The 16,684-nt window shown below is 55.2% G+C and overlaps 8 protein-coding genes across 8 annotated transcripts; 4 read left to right on the top strand and 4 right to left on the bottom strand.

Moving 5' to 3' along the window:
- The first annotated feature begins 294 nt into the window (after positions 1 to 294).
- Positions 295 to 2,196, top strand: BAUCODRAFT_29329 (uncharacterized protein). The gene has a single exon (XM_007673947.1). It carries the CDS (start codon positions 300 to 302, stop codon positions 2,025 to 2,027), a length of 1,728 nt encoding a protein of 575 aa, XP_007672137.1. The 5' UTR covers positions 295 to 299; the 3' UTR covers positions 2,028 to 2,196.
- A 96-nt stretch (positions 2,197 to 2,292) lies between these two features.
- BAUCODRAFT_60999 (uncharacterized protein) lies at positions 2,293 to 6,023 on the top strand (the record flags this gene model as incomplete). Its single annotated transcript, XM_007673946.1, has 2 exons — positions 2,293 to 5,903; positions 5,954 to 6,023. 2 exons carry the CDS (start codon positions 2,293 to 2,295, stop codon positions 6,021 to 6,023), a joined length of 3,681 nt encoding a protein of 1,226 aa, XP_007672136.1.
- On the bottom strand, positions 6,010 to 7,474 carry BAUCODRAFT_190188 (uncharacterized protein). Its single transcript, XM_007673945.1, has 2 exons — positions 6,436 to 7,474; positions 6,010 to 6,369 (listed from the first exon to the last, which is right to left on the bottom strand). Exons 1-2 carry the CDS (start codon positions 7,087 to 7,089, stop codon positions 6,112 to 6,114), a joined length of 912 nt encoding a protein of 303 aa, XP_007672135.1. The 5' UTR covers positions 7,090 to 7,474; the 3' UTR covers positions 6,010 to 6,111.
- A 386-nt stretch (positions 7,475 to 7,860) lies between these two features.
- On the bottom strand, positions 7,861 to 8,652 carry BAUCODRAFT_62329 (uncharacterized protein; the record flags this gene model as incomplete). Its single annotated transcript, XM_007673944.1, has 2 exons — positions 7,861 to 8,541; positions 8,593 to 8,652. 2 exons carry the CDS (start codon positions 8,650 to 8,652, stop codon positions 7,861 to 7,863), a joined length of 741 nt encoding a protein of 246 aa, XP_007672134.1.
- A 349-nt stretch (positions 8,653 to 9,001) lies between these two features.
- On the top strand, positions 9,002 to 9,572 carry BAUCODRAFT_62368 (uncharacterized protein; the record flags this gene model as incomplete). Its single annotated transcript, XM_007673943.1, has 2 exons — positions 9,002 to 9,434; positions 9,502 to 9,572. 2 exons carry the CDS (start codon positions 9,002 to 9,004, stop codon positions 9,570 to 9,572), a joined length of 504 nt encoding a protein of 167 aa, XP_007672133.1.
- A 45-nt stretch (positions 9,573 to 9,617) lies between these two features.
- On the bottom strand, positions 9,618 to 12,005 carry BAUCODRAFT_190268 (uncharacterized protein). The gene is made up of 2 exons (XM_007673942.1): positions 11,980 to 12,005; positions 9,618 to 11,824 (listed from the first exon to the last, which is right to left on the bottom strand). Exon 2 carries the CDS (start codon positions 11,639 to 11,641, stop codon positions 9,749 to 9,751), a length of 1,893 nt encoding a protein of 630 aa, XP_007672132.1. The 5' UTR covers positions 11,642 to 11,824; positions 11,980 to 12,005; the 3' UTR covers positions 9,618 to 9,748.
- Positions 12,006 to 13,867: 1,862 nt separating this feature from the next.
- On the bottom strand, positions 13,868 to 14,472 carry BAUCODRAFT_190167 (uncharacterized protein). Its single transcript, XM_007673941.1, has one exon. The coding sequence runs from the start codon at positions 14,312 to 14,314 to the stop codon at positions 13,961 to 13,963; it is 354 nt and encodes a 117-aa protein (XP_007672131.1). The 5' UTR covers positions 14,315 to 14,472; the 3' UTR covers positions 13,868 to 13,960.
- Positions 14,473 to 16,135, top strand: BAUCODRAFT_190174 (uncharacterized protein). The gene is made up of 2 exons (XM_007673940.1): positions 14,473 to 15,215; positions 15,270 to 16,135. Exons 1-2 carry the CDS (start codon positions 14,631 to 14,633, stop codon positions 15,954 to 15,956), a joined length of 1,272 nt encoding a protein of 423 aa, XP_007672130.1. The 5' UTR covers positions 14,473 to 14,630; the 3' UTR covers positions 15,957 to 16,135.
- The last annotated feature ends 549 nt before the right edge of the window (positions 16,136 to 16,684 follow it).

Below are 16,684 nucleotides of genomic sequence, written 5' to 3'. Positions count from 1 at the left end.
CTTCAACTTCTTCTCCGGATGTTTAGACTGATCACGGCGATCATCGCCGGCTTTCCTCTTCATTCCCATCCTCTACCACGAATGAGCGCCTTGCAACATTTGGTTAATACTCGTTGCGCAAAAAAGTTCGAGGTCGCAATTCGATGCAGACAGCGGAATCGGCCCGCATGACCATGACTCGGTACCGACCTCGAGCAACATCAGGGCAGCTTCAACTCCACTGTACAATCACCGCGTTAACAACGACTTGAACACCTCGCGTCGCTGCCAGGCACGGATCCAGACCTTATGCTACCCGTATGGTCTACTGCTATGGCTTGAAACGATGCCTTGGAACAGGCCGATCGACAGCGTCTGTCGTCTCGCTCCCGACACGTCGGAGCCTGCATCGTGATGGCAGACACCGGCTGAGCAACTTCTGGGCACCGACGCAACAGAAAGCGTCTACAAAAACCGCGCGCGAAGATGGCCATGATCTGCTCGTCCGAGCCGGCTTCCTGCGCCAGGCTCAGTCCGGCATTTTCCACCTTTTGCCCCTGGGATTGAGGGTCCAGGATAAGATCGAACGCTTGATTGACAAGCACATGCTCAGTCTCGGCGCCTCCAAGGTCTCGTTGTCCACTTTCTCGTCCGAGGAACTGTGGCGGCGGTCTGGACGCTTGGACAAGGGCCGCGGGTCGGAGCTTTTCAGTCTCGAGGACCGTAAAGGCACGAAATTGCTGCTCTCTCCAACACACGAGGAAGAGATCACCAATATAGTTGCCAACGCTGTGCACTCACACAAGCAGCTACCGTTGAGGCTGTACCAGGTGTCCCGAAAGTATCGGGATGAGGCACGTCCACGTCAAGGACTGCTTCGTGGGCGAGAGTTTCTTATGAAGGACCTGTATACGTTTGATTCTACCGACGACAACGCACGCTGCACCTATGAGGAGGTTCGACGGGCCTACTGCGCGTTCTTGGATGACCTGCGCTTGCCGTATGTAGTGGCTAATGCCGACTCCGGGAACATGGGCGGCAGTCTCAGCCATGAGTATCATTTTGTATCGGAAAAGGGCGAAGACACTGTGATCACATGCAACCAATGCGACTTCTCTGTCAACGAGGAACTCTTCGTTGGCCGTCCAGAGAAAGTTGCGAGCGCGGCACAAGCGTCGATAGAGACGCAGCTTGCCTTCTTCGTGAGCAAGGACCGGAAGACGCTGCTGAACGTGATATACCCGGCAGGCTCTGATGTCAACATCTACGCCGTCAAAGCAGTGTTCCCAGATGTAGATGCAAGTGTCGAAGATGCCGCGAGTGTGTGGAAGCGTACAGAGGGCGCCAGAGACATAGTAATTGTGTTCGACCCCAGGATTACCAACCCCAGGAAGACAGCGACTATGATGGAGAAGCGCGGCGATTGGAGGACACTTGGTCCTGTCAATGTGGAAGCGCGACTGCTCGAGCCTCTGGTCGGCGGAGAAATGATTCTCCTAACACAGGCACGCGAAGGTGATAACTGCCCACGCTGCGAAAGCGGTTCGCTCAAGCTGCATAGCGCTGTCGAGATCGGACACACCTTCCACCTCGGCACCCGTTACAGCGAACCTCTAGCCCTCACAGTCACGGATCAGAACAACCAACAGCGCCATGTCTCAATGGGCTGCCACGGCATCGGCGTCTCACGGCTGGTTGGCGCTGCAGCATCGCTGCTTGCTGATGAAAAGGGCCTCAACTGGCCGCTGGCTATTGCGCCGTTTAGCGCCATCATCGTCACAGCCAGTGCCGGCACGGAGGATGCAGACAAGGTGCATGACCTGCTGGAGCACGTTGGTGTGGATGCAGTGGTCGATGATCGCGAGCAGAAGGTAGGGTGGAAGCTGAATGATGCCGACCTTGTAGGCTATCCGTTCATTGTTGTGCTTGGCAAGGCTTGGGCGGATAGACAAGCTATCGAGCTGCAATGTCGGCGACTGGGTTTCAAGGAAGCGATCGATCTAGGAGATCTTGCTGCGAAGGTGCAAGAACTCAGTCAGCGGCTGTGATGGCGACATAAATGGTCAGTGAGCCGTCATAATAGCCATGCACGTAAACTCCACGATCGAGCGTTACCACTTGTATTGTCGTGATTATTTGAGGCAGTCGTCATAGTCCAGGTATCATACCCCTAGGTGAAGCGCGCATTCCCTCCGTTGTTGGTATCTGCAGCGTTGACATCACAAGCACACGACTTTCCTACAATGATATTGACACTTGCTGCTTCAACGCAGCCTAACATGCGTGCTCCTCGCAGTCACGAGCTTGCAAGAGATGAACCCTGATCGCAAGTATGTGATCGCAGCAGTCGTCGTCGCTTTTATCGCTTGGGCGCTCTTGACCGACTGGATCCCCTCCCTGCGCTGGATACCGTATGCCTTCGTTGCCGGCGTTCTCACGACCACTGCAGGCTTCCTGTATGTTATCTTGACCACTTCGAAAGGTGTCGGAGCCTACGAAGATGCCTACAAAGACAACAGACCGGTCGCGCCGGCTTTCTCGAAAGGAAAAGCTTGGGAGGAGGAAAAGGCGGCATTGATTGCTAGAGCGGAGTACAGGCGACCCATCATCTTTCCAGAGGCGCGAGCATTCTCCAAAGCGGTCGATGGCCTTCTAGACATCATACTAAGGGAGTATGTCACCAGCTGGTACGGCGCGATCAGCCCGCGACCTCTCTTCCAGCGCGAGATCGACCGCGTGATACGATCGGTACTACTCACGGTTGCAGCGCGCTTCACCGACCTGGATGTGGTCGAGATAGGGGTCGCAAAGATACTGCCAACCATCACCGCGCATCTGAAAGACTTCTACGATGCCGAGCGAGCAGTACGTGGGAAAGACTTGACTGGCAACGTGACAGAGAGCGAGGAGCTGGACATGGCTGTCGCAAGCAAGTACAAGAGCGGCAAACTGCATAACGTGGCGGCTCTCAAGTACGCGGACATGACTGCAACACAACAAGAGCACCTACGGGCGCTGATTGTCAAGCTGCTACCCATCGTCCTGCCCACCAACATGCAATCGAGTGCGGCAGTAACAGTACTCATTCGGGAACTTGTTACATGCGCTGTTCTGGCACCTGTACTATCCATGCTTTGCGATCCGGACTTTTGGAACCAGATGATTGTTGGGGTAGGTGGTCCATTACTACAGGACCGGAAGACGGTGAGGAAAGTACGCGCTGCGCTCGACCAGCATGCGCCAGTGTCACCCAAAACGGTGCGGAGCACACAGTTCCCCCGCCTGAGACCCTACGACAGCGAACGGCAGTTCGAGCGCTTTATTCGTGCTATTAGGCATGTGGCGAACCTGTCCGAGGCGCGCAGATTTCGGAGCGAGATCATGAGCCAGCAGCGTCGTGGCGTCGCAAACGAGAGCCATGACGCAGTGTATGTACGGCGCTTGGAGACCGGAAAACAGCTACTTGACCAGAAGATTGCCACACTGTCGGCCGCCGTGAATGGTACAGTGCCCAAGCCTCAGCTCGGATTGCGGACTGCGTCAGACAGCGGTGACTCCAGTGCGCGCAAACGGCAAGCTTCGTTACGTGAAGTTATCTACGATGCAGCAGGCTTGGGCTACTTCATGGAATTCATGGATCGGGTCAATCTGACCCGACTGGTCCAATTCTATCTCGTGGTTGATGGCTTTCGTTACCCGCTTGAAGGCGACAACGACGAGCCGCCACCAGGTGCGGCCAGTGACGCCGGTCGCATGGACGTCGCGCAGATGTACGAAGCGTATCTGACACAGCCGGAGCTAGGAACCTCTGATACGGCTTTGGCGGATGTGAGGAAGTTCCTCAGAGCAGGCCCAAGAGCTACTCCGGACGAGTATGTGGCTGCGCGGCGTAGTGTGCTGCGCACTCAAACGCAGGTCTTCAACTACATGAAGGAGATACATTATGAGAACTTCAAGCGCTCTGATCTGTACTACAAGTGGCTTGCAGTTGACGACAACCCGGCATTCAGCGCCGTTCAAGCCAAGCAGGTTGGCTCGACATTATCACCTGACAGCGCGAAGAACAGTCAAACTTCACCGATCAAAGGACGACGCCCTGAGACACCCCTGGCTGCCATTCGCAGAGAACCGGAACTGCGGCGAGCCGTTCTGTCAAGTACGGATCTGAAGCGCATCGAGACACCAGTGCCAAGTGGTGGGCACGACGTCAGACGATCGCTTGACAGCAACCGGCCTGCGCTCTTCGACGATGATGTGGAGGATGAACGTATGTCGCAGTCATTGACCAACGTGCGAGACTACGATTCCGACGGCGAATCTGCGCGACAAGCTCAGGAGCAGGCCGAAGTTGTCCAGGTGATGCAGAACGCGCTTGACGACATTGTCAGCCACAAGCCAGACAGTGACTCGCTCTTTTCCGAGTCCACAGGAAGAGAGTCGACCGACGCGAATGAGACTAGGAGCTCGCTTGATCGAGTGCGACCCGCGTTCCCAACTAGGTCCAGCTCGCTAGAGAAACCTAGCATTGCGAGCCTTGGCTTGGTTGGCGCTCCAGCCAGACGTGGTGTGTTCGTTGACGATCTCTTCGCCGAGGAAGCTGACAAGTTCGTGGAGGATGAGCGCGAGGACTCTAACGGACCGGATGATAGCGACAACGATCGGGTTCAGGAAGCTGCACCAGGGGATCTTGGCCTAGTAGAAGCGATTCAATCCCTGAACGCCGACATCGAGAAGCTTAATGCGCAGAAGGGCGTGCTTGACGCTCTCACTGCGAAAGCGGAGCTCACCAACAACGCTGCTGAACTGCGCATATTACGCAAGTCAGAGCAGAGTCTGCAGCGCGAGGTCCGGCGCAAGGAGATGCAGAAACGGCAGTATACCGTGCAAGAGAGCGACAACAGTCTGTACGGTCGCGCGCAAATCACTATCCGCAAAGTTATGGTCGGCAAGGAAGAGGACGGGCACGAATATGCCCTATACGTTGTAGAAGTGCGCCGATCTGCCGGCGACTCGATGCCTGCCGCCACCTGGGCGGTGACACGCAGATATAGCCAGTTCCACGAACTGCACAAGCGACTGAGGGCACGCTTCCCGTCCGTAAGAGACCTCGACTTTCCTCGTCGGCAGGCGTTGTTCACGCTACAGAAGGACTTTATTGAGAAGCGGCGAGTCACACTCGAGCGTTACTTGCGGTCACTTCTCCTCATCCCAGCCATATGCCGCAGCCGAGAGTTTCGCGCATTCCTGTCGCAATCTGCTATCGTGTCCAATGGCCCGAACGAAACGCAGGCGGATGCGAAAGACTTCGTGACTAGGATATACAACTCCGTCTCGGACGGCATGGAAGAGTTCCTTGGCAACATCCCAGTCCTTGATCAGCTCTCAGTAGCAGGGCAGAATCTCATCTCCGCTGCCACTTCCCCGTTGAGCAGCGGTTCCGCTATTGACGCTCTGGACCCTGCGACACAAGACCCAGCCACAGCGGCGGAAGCGGAGGCGGAACTCAGCGCGTATGAAACGAAAGAAGCCGAGCCTTTCGTCAAACCCATCTGCGACTTGTTCCTCGAGACCTTCGAGCTATCAAAGGGTAGCAGTTGGCTCCGTGGCCGCACCGTCGTAGTCGTCTTACATCAACTCCTCGGCGGCACAATTGAGCGTCGCGTGCGTGAGACGGCTCGAACTGCGCTTGAAGACCAGAGCCTGGCGAAGTACGTCGAGATGCTCAGGGATATTATGTGGCCCGGTGGCAAGCCTCGTCCGGCGTCTGTGCCACGGACTGCTGCAGAAAAGGCTCGGACGAAGAAAGAAGCGAGTCTCTTGCTCGCCGCTTTGGTCCCAGATGTTGCGGGGAGCGTTGTGGGCAAGGCGAATGCGCAGGCGGCAAGTCGTAAGATTTGCGCCTTGCTGAACAATCAGCGACTGAAGTGAGTGAAGTAGAGGCAAGCTATTATCGAGGAAGACTAACGTTAAGTAGTGCGCATCTGGTGTTCACGCTTATCGACGACATCATCAGGATAGTATTTCCAGAGACAGCACATAAGTAACGATGAAGGATCATCGCTAACAGGCTGTTTACACTCTGTTGAGGGCATCCTGTGCAGCAAACACGTCGCCCCGATCAAACATGTCTACTCACACAAAGTTAGGTGCCCGACCGTACGTGCTCTTGCACAGTTCTGCCTGGGCGCCAATGCTTCCTGTCCCGCTGGCCGCGTTCGTCGTGTAGTCTGCACCGTCGTCCGGTATTAGTATCCCGAAGATGGACTGGTCGAGAAAATGGTTGACAATGTACATGCGGCCATTCGGACTGCCGCCGGCAGGACGGTCGAGTGTACATTCGTTGAAGTCAGGGTCTGTCGTGTCGTATGGCGTTTCGAAAAAGTAAGTGAACTAAAACAGTGCACGGTTAGGTGCGTGGTTTGCGCAGCTCTCATGGCTGTGGCAAGTGAGACTCACTTCGTCGAGGATGTAAGGCACCGCAGTCTCATTCGCTTGGGCATCCAGAAACATCACCAGTCTCGTTCCCGCGGCAATCATTTCGCCATACGTCGGCCAGTCTCCGATGGGTAACTGTGCTGGTGACGTACTCGGAACGAATGCATAGTCCCTCAAACCAGTGGCGGAGCACACGGCATCGAACACGCTCGCGGCGACATTGTCTCCATTGACCAACAGCATAGTCACAGCCTCGTTCGGATTGGCGTCCAACCAAGTCTTGACCGTACTCAGATAGGTCCGCAAACTGCCCGCATCAAGCTCCGCGCAGGAGGTATGACACATCTCAAGCACGCTACGCTTCATATGCGTCTGTGCCTGCAAGAAGCGAATGCCAGCATTTAGCTGGTCGGTGACGGCTCTGTCCTGGTTGACGCGCGGGTCGATGATGTTGCCGACGAAGGCGGAGTCGTGGGTTCCAATGAGACTGACATTGCTGTATTGACGTGAGCAGAAGGCGGCGTTGCCATTGCACACTTGTTGTTGTCTAGACGTAAGTGGCGGCGGCAAAGAAGACGTCACTGGTGGCGGTGAGAGTGCCGGGATGGCATTGTTAAGGCCGAAGAATATGTTAAGCTCGATGGCCAATTGGACAAGTCGAGCAAAGATCCTCATGGTAGTTTAGAGAACGACGGGCGTCGTAGCAAGTAAAGTGTCGCCTGCGAAAATGGCAGGTCACTGATTATGCGCTCTCTAGGATTATATGCTGTATGCGCATATAGCTACACGTGGGAAGATAGGTGTGGTGTAAGACGACCTAGAACGCCGACATTGACTTTTATGGAAGGTGAGGGTGCGCTACACGAGCCTCGCTGGTGAGGCTACCGCGAACATCTTGCTCAAACATGCGGCAGCAGCGACGTGAGTTCGCTGTATCCGCAATGATCCGCGGCACTCTTGCCAGTGCTCACTGCGACCACATAGAACGCGGGCACCCACCGAGCGGTACACGACAGGTGATGGCGATCAACTGAGTCGACATTTGTGACTGCAGACATCGTGCCTTCGGCAGTTAAGTCCATTGGCGCATTTGCGGGAGTGCCCGCGGCAAGCAGCCGACGCTGGGCAGCCGACGGCGATCGGTTGGCCTGCAATGTGCGCTTCCTTCGGCGTAGCTTCAGCATTTGGTAATATGGCGAATCGCCAACGGCCATACTCGGTGTACACACCGGAGAGCTGAAGCGAATCAACGTCCAAGTGGTCTAGAGCGCTGTGGGGCGCGTATGGTTTGTTTCGCATATTGGCCGGACCGGACCGTTGATCGGAGACTGCCCTTAGTTACCGTGTTGGAATCGCCAGTCAATCAGATTTGTGAGGCTGCTGGACTTGTTGGAGGGAGCATCGAGCTTCGTCCAGATAGCATCAATGAGGTCAACAGACTGGTGCTCATCCGCCGCGTCCAGCGAAGCCGAAACCGCCTCTCCCACTTACATCAGGCCCGCGGGGTTGCCTCATAGGACCGTCCATGTTCGGAGTCAGTGACTTGGGCGGCAGGCGTCGGCTCATATCGTCCGGATCGAATAGCTGCCTATCGCCAGGTTGTACGATTCTTGCCGGAGACTGGTCGGCTGAAGTAGGTTGACTATTGCGAGTGCCATTCACTCGAGGCCTTGGTCTCCGATCTCCGCGGCCTTGAGAGCTCTCTCTCGAGTTCGTCATAGACGATCCAGAGTTCGATGAACCCATGATGCGCTCTCTCGCCTCGGCGTACTTCTTCTGCTTCTCTTCGCGCTCGATCTTGGCTTTACGTGTGCGCTCTTCAAGATCAGCCTCGCGCTTCTTGCGCGCCTCTTCCTCGCTATCTTCGCCGTCATCCTGAACGCCGAGATCTGCGATGCCATTCGTCACATCCTTCTTCGCGATGGTAGGCTGCGGCTTACGGCTGAGAAGTTTGACCTGCTGTGTATACTCCTGCTTGAGTGGTACGACACCCTGAGCTTCCAGCCAGTGCATCCGCGTCGGGTTCTCTGCAGAGTCCCATAACTGTTTCTGCAGCTCCTGATGTTGCGCGCGCCGCTGCGCTTTAGTCAACTTTGCCGGCGGAGGCTGAGACTTGGAATCAGGTTTCTGTGCGCATGTTAGCCCGATGTCATATGATGTGCGCAATGGTAGACGGACATCTGCCGCGTTGACCCAGTCATCGTCCCAGGCATCAGGGACGCCACTTTTGCTGCTCATCTCGCCGGGTTGTTGCTGGTAGGCGTGGGGGTTGCCACTTTGCTTGGCTTTTTGGGGCCGCCTAGTATGACTGCTATCCTGGGTTGTGGGAGTGATGATGTGCGGCACGAAGCAGAAATAATCTGCTCCTCATGATGAAGGGTGTGCGAGCAGAGGGTCAAGCACGAAATATGCATCCACTCTCAATTGCTGGGATGCCGAAAGTCAGGCACTAACCTTCGGCGGGGACGAATGCTAATGCGGCAGTGTGCATGCCAAAAGTGTTGGGTTGAATGCACGCTTTTCTGTCGTCAACGATCAACAGGCATCTAGATGCGCATCACCCAATCCACTCCATACTACGGCGTCCATGGCAGACACAGACAGCAGAATGGCTGACTCGCCAGAAGCCTCAGACGTCGAAGAAGTGGAAACTCCGGCAGGGCAGATGATGAGCAGTAGCAGTGTCCTCTCACCCCCGGACTCGCAACATTCGCAGCAAGGCAACAGCAGCTCAAGCTTCGTTAACATGCCCACTTCAGCTTCCGGTGTGGCGGGCGCAAATGCCAATGGCAAGCGACCCATCACCACCATCTCCAACGGCGCCGACGACGACATACTGGATGGTGGCATGGCAGTCAAGCCGAAAGGCCCCGATTTCCCGCCCCGGACGCACCAGCCGAGCGGTTATACCTGGAGCCGAGTGGAAGACGAACCTGGCTATGCCTGGCTGAACAAGAAGGCGATGGACGAGCGGAACCGAGCGGTGGATGCGTTGGTGCATCGAGAGCAGGTTGTGATGAGTATGTCTTTTGCATATGTCTGGAACGTCTGGTGTGTCAATATGCAATGCTGACCAATACACCACAGACCGCTATGGTGACCCGTTCGAGGCGGCTGAGCGGGAGCAGGCCTTGCTCAACAGCCTGAAGCAGCGATGACCCCGCGACACGAAACCATGACCCTATGAGTATATCGAAGCGTTCAGCGAATGCATAGCGACGGTGCCCGGTGGTTGACATCGGACGATTGGCACAGTGCCAGTCAACGTGGCTATTGAGGCTGCAGGGCTCGACACAGCGTGCCAATGTAGCTTGTAACATATGAAGCGATCTGGCTATGCATGCCCTGTCCGAAGCGTAGCCTGCACGCCACCCTCTGTCTCCCGCTCCCTCCTTAAACGACCTACCTCCTTCTCCTCATCATCCTTGAACTTCTCCCTTGACCTAATACCCTCTGTTCCTTGGCTGCTCGTCCCACTACTAACACCACCAGCCCCATCGACATCTTCCTCACCTCTCTCGCTCCGCTTCTGCTCCGCCAACTTCACTTCCGGCAGAGTCGGCTGCCCGCCCATGCTAGCCAACACCACAGTTGCATCCGCCGTCGGTGAATCCAGGACAAGCAGCTCATGCTCCGAAAAGATACGCGGCAGAATACACCACCGCAACGGAATCAAACTAACAATAATAACCGGAAACCCAATAGCCCCGATGGTCTGCGAAATAGCCACACTAGCCGCCACGCCAATGCTCTGCCAGAAGACGTAGTAAGCAATCCGGCTCTTCTTCAGCGTCGTGCGAGGGTCTTGCGGATCGATGTAGCGGCTTTCACGAAGGATGTACAGAACGTTCGAGGTGATGTTCATGCCCTCTATACTGCCCCAGCCGACAACGAAGAAGACGCCGCCGAACAGCGCGCGAGGGATGGTATGCAGCACGATTAACAGCGGGCCCGTCATAAGTCCGACGAAGCCCAGCGCCATGATGAAGTGGCTAAGGCGCTGCTCGTGGACTTTGGTGGCGCGGACAACCTTTTTGTTGTGCTGCAGCCATTCGCCTTCGGAGGGTTCGTAGTCTTGCTCTCGGCTGCGGGCGAGATTGTCGACATATTCGGTCAAGCTGTCCGTGTGTACGGGCGCCTGAGGAACGAGGCCATTGGGGAGCGGGATGCCGATGATGCCGCCGATAAAGCAGGTGATGCCTAAGAGGAAGAAGTCCCAGTGGAAGCCGGCGGGCTTGGTGAGAGGGAATTGCTTCGCTTGCGCTGTTAGTGAAGAGACATTATGATCGTAGTAGAAGAGCAGAGTGATTAGGATGCCGATCGGTAGAGCTACGAAGATCCAATCAACGGGGCAGTTCCAGAAGTCGATCAGCCATGAGCGGTCAGTGGTTGGATAGAAAGCGGGAGTGTGTTCGAGCCGAAGCAGGCCTGTGGACTTGATGCGACCAGGTATGTGAGAGAAGCCTGTCCACCAGATCGTGGCGATGGGGTAGGCAAAATCTGCCAGCAGCTTGCGGGTGACCGGTGTAAGGTACGTCGTCCCACCCATGGCCTCGAGAAAGTACACACTCGCCCAGTAACACAGCGCAATGACAATGCCCAAATAACCAGCCGCCCACGATGAGCCTGGCTCCTGAAAACCGGCGACCAGTTCCTCGACGCCTTTGATCATGTAGATGATGCCGACGTACATGCCGAAAGCATTCGAAGAGAAGTCAGTGATGTATCGCATATAGTCGCACCAATTCAGCACGGCGGCCACCCAATGCGTGATCGCAGCCCAGATGGCACACCAGCACAGAAACTGGGGATATATGTCTTCGCGACCGTACGACTTGGCGATGTCGTAAATGGTGTAGTTGAACAGTGAGATGAGACCAGTGATACCGACGACGGTCAATGGTTGGCATGAGAAGAGACTGAATACCAGCGCCGCCAATGCTGAGGAAAAGAGAGCCTCATTGATGCCGAAGAAACCGTTGGTGCGTCGTTGCATGTCGAGGATAAATGCAATTGCGGGTAAGAGGTTGACGAAGAAGATGCGTATGCATCCGGCAAAAGTGCGGTAGGTCATGCCGTCGGTGATGTCGGTCCAGTACCATGGCAGTCGGCGTCGGACGTCGTGGTACATGCCTCGAAAGGGGCGTAAGGAGCGGTATTGTTTCCATCCTGAGATATTGTCCCATGTGTAGGGATCGTTTGCGTAGTCGACGGTAGGTCGTTTCATTTCGACAGCGAATGCGAAGTTGACGGTCTAGATGTATGCTGTATTTGAATGCTGGTTGCAGTTTGTCAAGTCTTTGCCGGCAACGTATCGGCCTTTCTAATCTCCTTATATCTGGCTGTTGCTGGTTGGATAACCACAATTCGGAAGGGATATCATACAATGCCGGCCAAGAAGGTCGTTCACCTGCTCTGTGTGCACATTAATGGGGGTTAGCGACAGCGAACATTACGAGAAGACCGCGACTTTGTGTGAAAAAGAGGCGCTTGTTGAGACTGCCAACACAACTGAATCAGACCGTTGCTACTTGTTGCAATGGAAATAAGGAAGGCGAATCTTACTAACTCTGCTGGCGCAATTGGCAACTGTATAAGAAGACATAGCATGCACGCACATTGATTGACATTGGGCTGCAGAAACGCGTCACTCGCCGGTTGTAACGAGCAGATGGCGCTCTCGGCTGTCAGAAGGCTTCTGCCGTGTGGGGAGATCAATCGTACTACGGGCGCGGAACTACGTCGGTCTTTCCTCCTCGCTCGAAGAATGTTTGATGATATGATACACGCCATGTGTTCGGCTAGGAGACAATAGTCAGTCGTGATTCACCATCGAGTACCGAGCCACATCGGTGAAGGCTCCACGGGCTTGCAGAAGCTTGAAGTGGTCGAGTCGTACTGTGATCTGAGTCATTAAAGTTCATCTCTGCTGCCCGAGCAGAATATGCCCGGCGTAGGTCTTTCTCGCTCTACCTGCCCCGACTGGGGCGAAAGGGAGAACTCTACATGGGCGACAATGAGCTTGCTTGCCAGAGTTCTGTGAACGCATCGAACGCTGGAATCTTGAAATTCATTACACGATGAAATGTAGGTTCGCTAAGGTCAACGATCTTGGAAGTTTTACTTCAATAGACGATGCCCGCACCTGGCGGGAGCAGCACGGCGCCCTTATGTTCGGCAGAAGCTTGATGCTGAAGCGAACAGAGGTTATGAGCCAGTGACTATCCAAGGCCCGGGATAAAAACGACGTCAGCAACACCTCTTTGTCGTCGCGGACACGACAAAGAGGTAGTGATCTCTCCTTTCCCGTAAGTTGTTATACCAAGCTAAGGTCGTGACGAATTCCAATCTTGCAATCATTCAGTATACAGGTCTGATGTAAGGAGCAGTACTTTTTGCTCGTATTGAGGTCAGCCCTAGTAACGAATCATTGTTGTCGATTCGCTCGGAACATATTCGCTTGGGGTTACCGCCTAGTACGTCGGACATTGCATAGAAGCTTTCAGACAATGTACCTGGTCACTCCACCTCCAAAATTATAATCGCAAATAGAACGTCGGATGCATTTGGAGTTGCCTCAGCCAGCCCTGTACCTTACATCCTTATGAGGCCCTGAATATCGTCGAAGGCGGTGAGAAACTCTATCCTGCAGGGTAGGCATCCGCAGAGCAGCTGCGAGCTTCGCATTTCCAAGACTGCCTGGACAATCCACCACTGTTTAAGATTAGGCACCGACTGTTAGCGATATGGCAGCTTCCTTGGCATTGAGCGTAGATTCAATATCATCAGCATCTAGGCTCCGACCGGCGCTACTACTTTGCAACTGCAGGTGCTCGTCTCCATGATCAAACGCGTGTAGCGCATTAGGTGCTTCGGTAAAGTGATCATACCCAACCACTAAGCCATGAACAGACGATTCATGCTCTGTCCTACGAGCGCGTGTTACGCTTGACGTCGTCTCCAATGTGACACAAATCAGCACATTCAGACGCTACGTCGTCTACAGTAGGCTGAGATCCCACTGTCGGGTTACCTGCAAGGTACAAGATGGTTTGTAATGTCGCTGATGGCCCGCCCGCCATGCACTAGGCGGCATGGAATGCACTTAGCTTATTTGCATGCTATCGCGCCGCAGCACTCAACGATCGTGCCAGCAAAATTATCTAGATTGGCACCTATTTGCGGCATTCAGACTTCCTACTGTCACCAAAGAGTCAGCGCCTTGAGATGGCAGGCTCGTGAGGAGACGGAAGATACCTTAGAAAGCGATTTAAGGTGTACAGCTTCATGTGAGACGCCAACGGCTGGCCGCCTGCCAATTGAGATCGGAACCGGGACCCGGATTCTTACATGTGACTGACCGACCTCACGTGCCTCTGCCAAGACGATTCCAATGCTTCCGGTTCAACGGCGCTTAGAGCGTCAGCAGGAGAAGATAACAACCTCAGTCATCTTTGACTAAACAAGGTCGCGCTGCTCGTGTGGCGTAGTAGGTCGCGACCACGTGCTCATTTCCCCGGAGGTACTCCAACACGGCAAAGCTACTTTAGGTGGTCAAACATCTGCATATCTGCCTTACCAGCACCTCCGCCCGTGATCGGTGTTGAAATGAGGAAGCGGTGATGTTGCCGCTGCAAGATAATGGTTTGAAGGTTGAATTGGAACGAGAAGAAGCGCACCGCCTGAACGAGCTGATAATAGGCACGTGGGTCGTAACGGTCTGTTGCTGCCGCGAGTTACCCGTGCAGGATGCGGGCCAATGAAAAAGCAGTGGGATGGCAGGTGCTGTCGCCATTCGGCTGCCGTCGCCCGTGAGCCAACAGAAGCGGGCACGAGGGTCGATGTCGCGTGCCTCTTGTCGAGACTGGCGCTGTTCACCGTGATGGGCATTTTCACGCATGCTCACCTGCCCACCATGTTGTTCTCCTCCTCATCACACCGCGAGCATACGCTGTTGCTACTGCAACTGTGTACCATCACTACCCCTCAGCGCCTGCCCAACGGTTGATCTTGCACGTGGCCGGAGGCAGCGTCCATAGCAGTCTTATCAGTATTCTTCCCGTCCCTCCGCACTGACGCTCAACGTGCACATCGCGAGGCGTGACTACTGCAACAAGTTGCCCACGACGGCGTCGTATACCAGCCAGCTGTTCTACGCTCGTCGGCCCGCCTCCGACATCTCCGTGGACAAGGCAGTCAACGGAGCGGCCTTCGCCATGCCGAGACCCAACCCTCCGCCCACACCGGGCTCGTCAAGCGATATCAGAGGCAAGGAGGGCAGCATGGCAGCGCCTGCGTTCAATCTCCCCCCAACCGCCTACCAAGAGCCAGACCGGCTCAGTAACAGCTCCTCTACACCCTCCGCCAATGGCTCAGACTCCTCCTATCGACCCGTCTCACCACCGTCACCGGCAGACCTGGCACGCAAAAGGTCAGCGACCCAGTCCGGTCCGGTTATCACCAAGGACGACTTCGCATTGCCTCCGCCTCCGACAAGGTCGCGCAAGATCATACAGATGAAGCCGAGAGACAACGAGCAGCAAGAGAGCGTGACGCCGTCTGCAACAGTATCGCCAAACATTGCGGCAAGAACGCCAAGTGCAGGTCAGGCCAATGGCGGCAAGCGAAAGTCGAGCGGTAACACCGGCACAACGGCAGCTGGTCGTAAGATTGCGCGCAAGACGGCACATAGCTTGATCGAGCGCAGGAGGAGATCGAAGATGAACGAGGAGTTTGGCGTGCTGAAGGATATGATACCAGCATGCAAAGGCCAGGAGATGCACAAGCTTGCCATTCTTCAAGTAGGCAAACAGCCAGAAGGTTACAACGTGGACGTCCGCTAACAACGTTGACAGGCCAGCATAGAGTATCTTCGGTACCTTGAGCAGTGCGTAGCGGATTTGCAGGCCCAGAATAACTCTCCGCGGCCTCAGCCACCGCCCACTCTCGCCGCACAAGGTGCGCACGAAGACGATGATGATGAGGACGAAGACATGGAAGACGACAACGACGAGGGCACCGAGTCCATCCCAGCGACGACAACACTCGAACACTCCAACTCCATGGTCTCGCTGCCCTCGCTCTCACAGATCACAACCACCAACACCACTTCTCCATCCATATTCGGCACAGGCGCAGGGCGACACTACTCCATCTCCTCCGCCTCGCAGGCAAGCTATAGCCCGTACTTCCACTCCAACCAGACCTCACCCGCATTCGGTCCGCAACTGTCGCACATTCACTCGGCGCCACCCTACGGCACCAACTTTGGCCTCGGCAGCCCTGCGCTCAAGGCGGTCGACTCGGCGTTCACGCTCCGTCAGATCGCGGAGGGTGCGAGTGAGTTGTCGGAGAAGCAGCGGTTGGGAAGCGCCAAGGCGGGTGGCCGGAGCGAGCATGAACTCGACCATGAGGCTGCTGCGGCGTTGAGTATGCTAAACAACGACCGTAGGAATTGGCGGCCTGCTACTGCTGGCGGTCATGCAGATGAGGTGGCAAAAGCGAACACCGGGATGAGTGTACGGGATTTGCTGAGTGGTTGACCTTGATTCTTCGTCATTTCCTCCGCAGATATGCTTGCGACAGGCCTTGTAGCTCTTGACGGTTCATGGCGGTAGATTGCTTTCAGCGAGCGCACGACCGGTAGATGGGGCATTTGGCGCAGATTTTACACTCCTAACGGAGTCCTTACCTCTGATATGCTCACGCTGTGCTACCGTGCAAGACGGTACATTGTTACCGCTGCGTGAGGAGCATATTGACACACAAAAGCGTGGCTCCTACTAAGCGGTTGCTGTTCACAGCGAAATTGTTTGGTTGGCCTCGAAATAGTGAACCGCAGTCTCTACTCTACGACTGCTTTATCAATGACTCTTCAAAACAGTCGGCCCTTCGACGGTTCAACTGTCCACTGCCGTTGTACCATCTACAGTCAGAGGTACTACCCTTGAGTCGAGCTGAGATCTTCCAAGAACCTTATCTCTGTGCTTTCCGAAGGATTCAGTTGGCAGCTGTTGCTTGGAGCTGGGCTGTTGTGACCTTCGCTGCTCTTCCGCAACACGAAAAACACTCGATCCCAAATCTTGCGTAGTCAATTGGGTGTCACCACATGCGTTCATGAAACATGTGACAAGTCGACTTTTCGCAGCTTCACTGTTTTCTGGCTCGTCGCACAGACATTGCTTACCTTAAAGAGGTTTTCGCTGTCGCCCCCGCCTTCTGCGCATCGTAGATCGAGTCTTATCCTTTCTGGGGCTAATGCATGACGTCC

The sequence above is a fragment of the Baudoinia panamericana genome (genome assembly GCF_000338955.1).
Source record: "Baudoinia panamericana UAMH 10762 unplaced genomic scaffold BAUCOscaffold_1, whole genome shotgun sequence".
In the NCBI taxonomy this organism is placed as follows: Eukaryota; Fungi; Ascomycota; class Dothideomycetes; order Mycosphaerellales; family Teratosphaeriaceae; genus Baudoinia; species Baudoinia panamericana.
The sequence above is the reverse complement of the archived record's forward strand: the minus strand, read 5'-3'. Positions and strand labels throughout refer to the sequence as shown.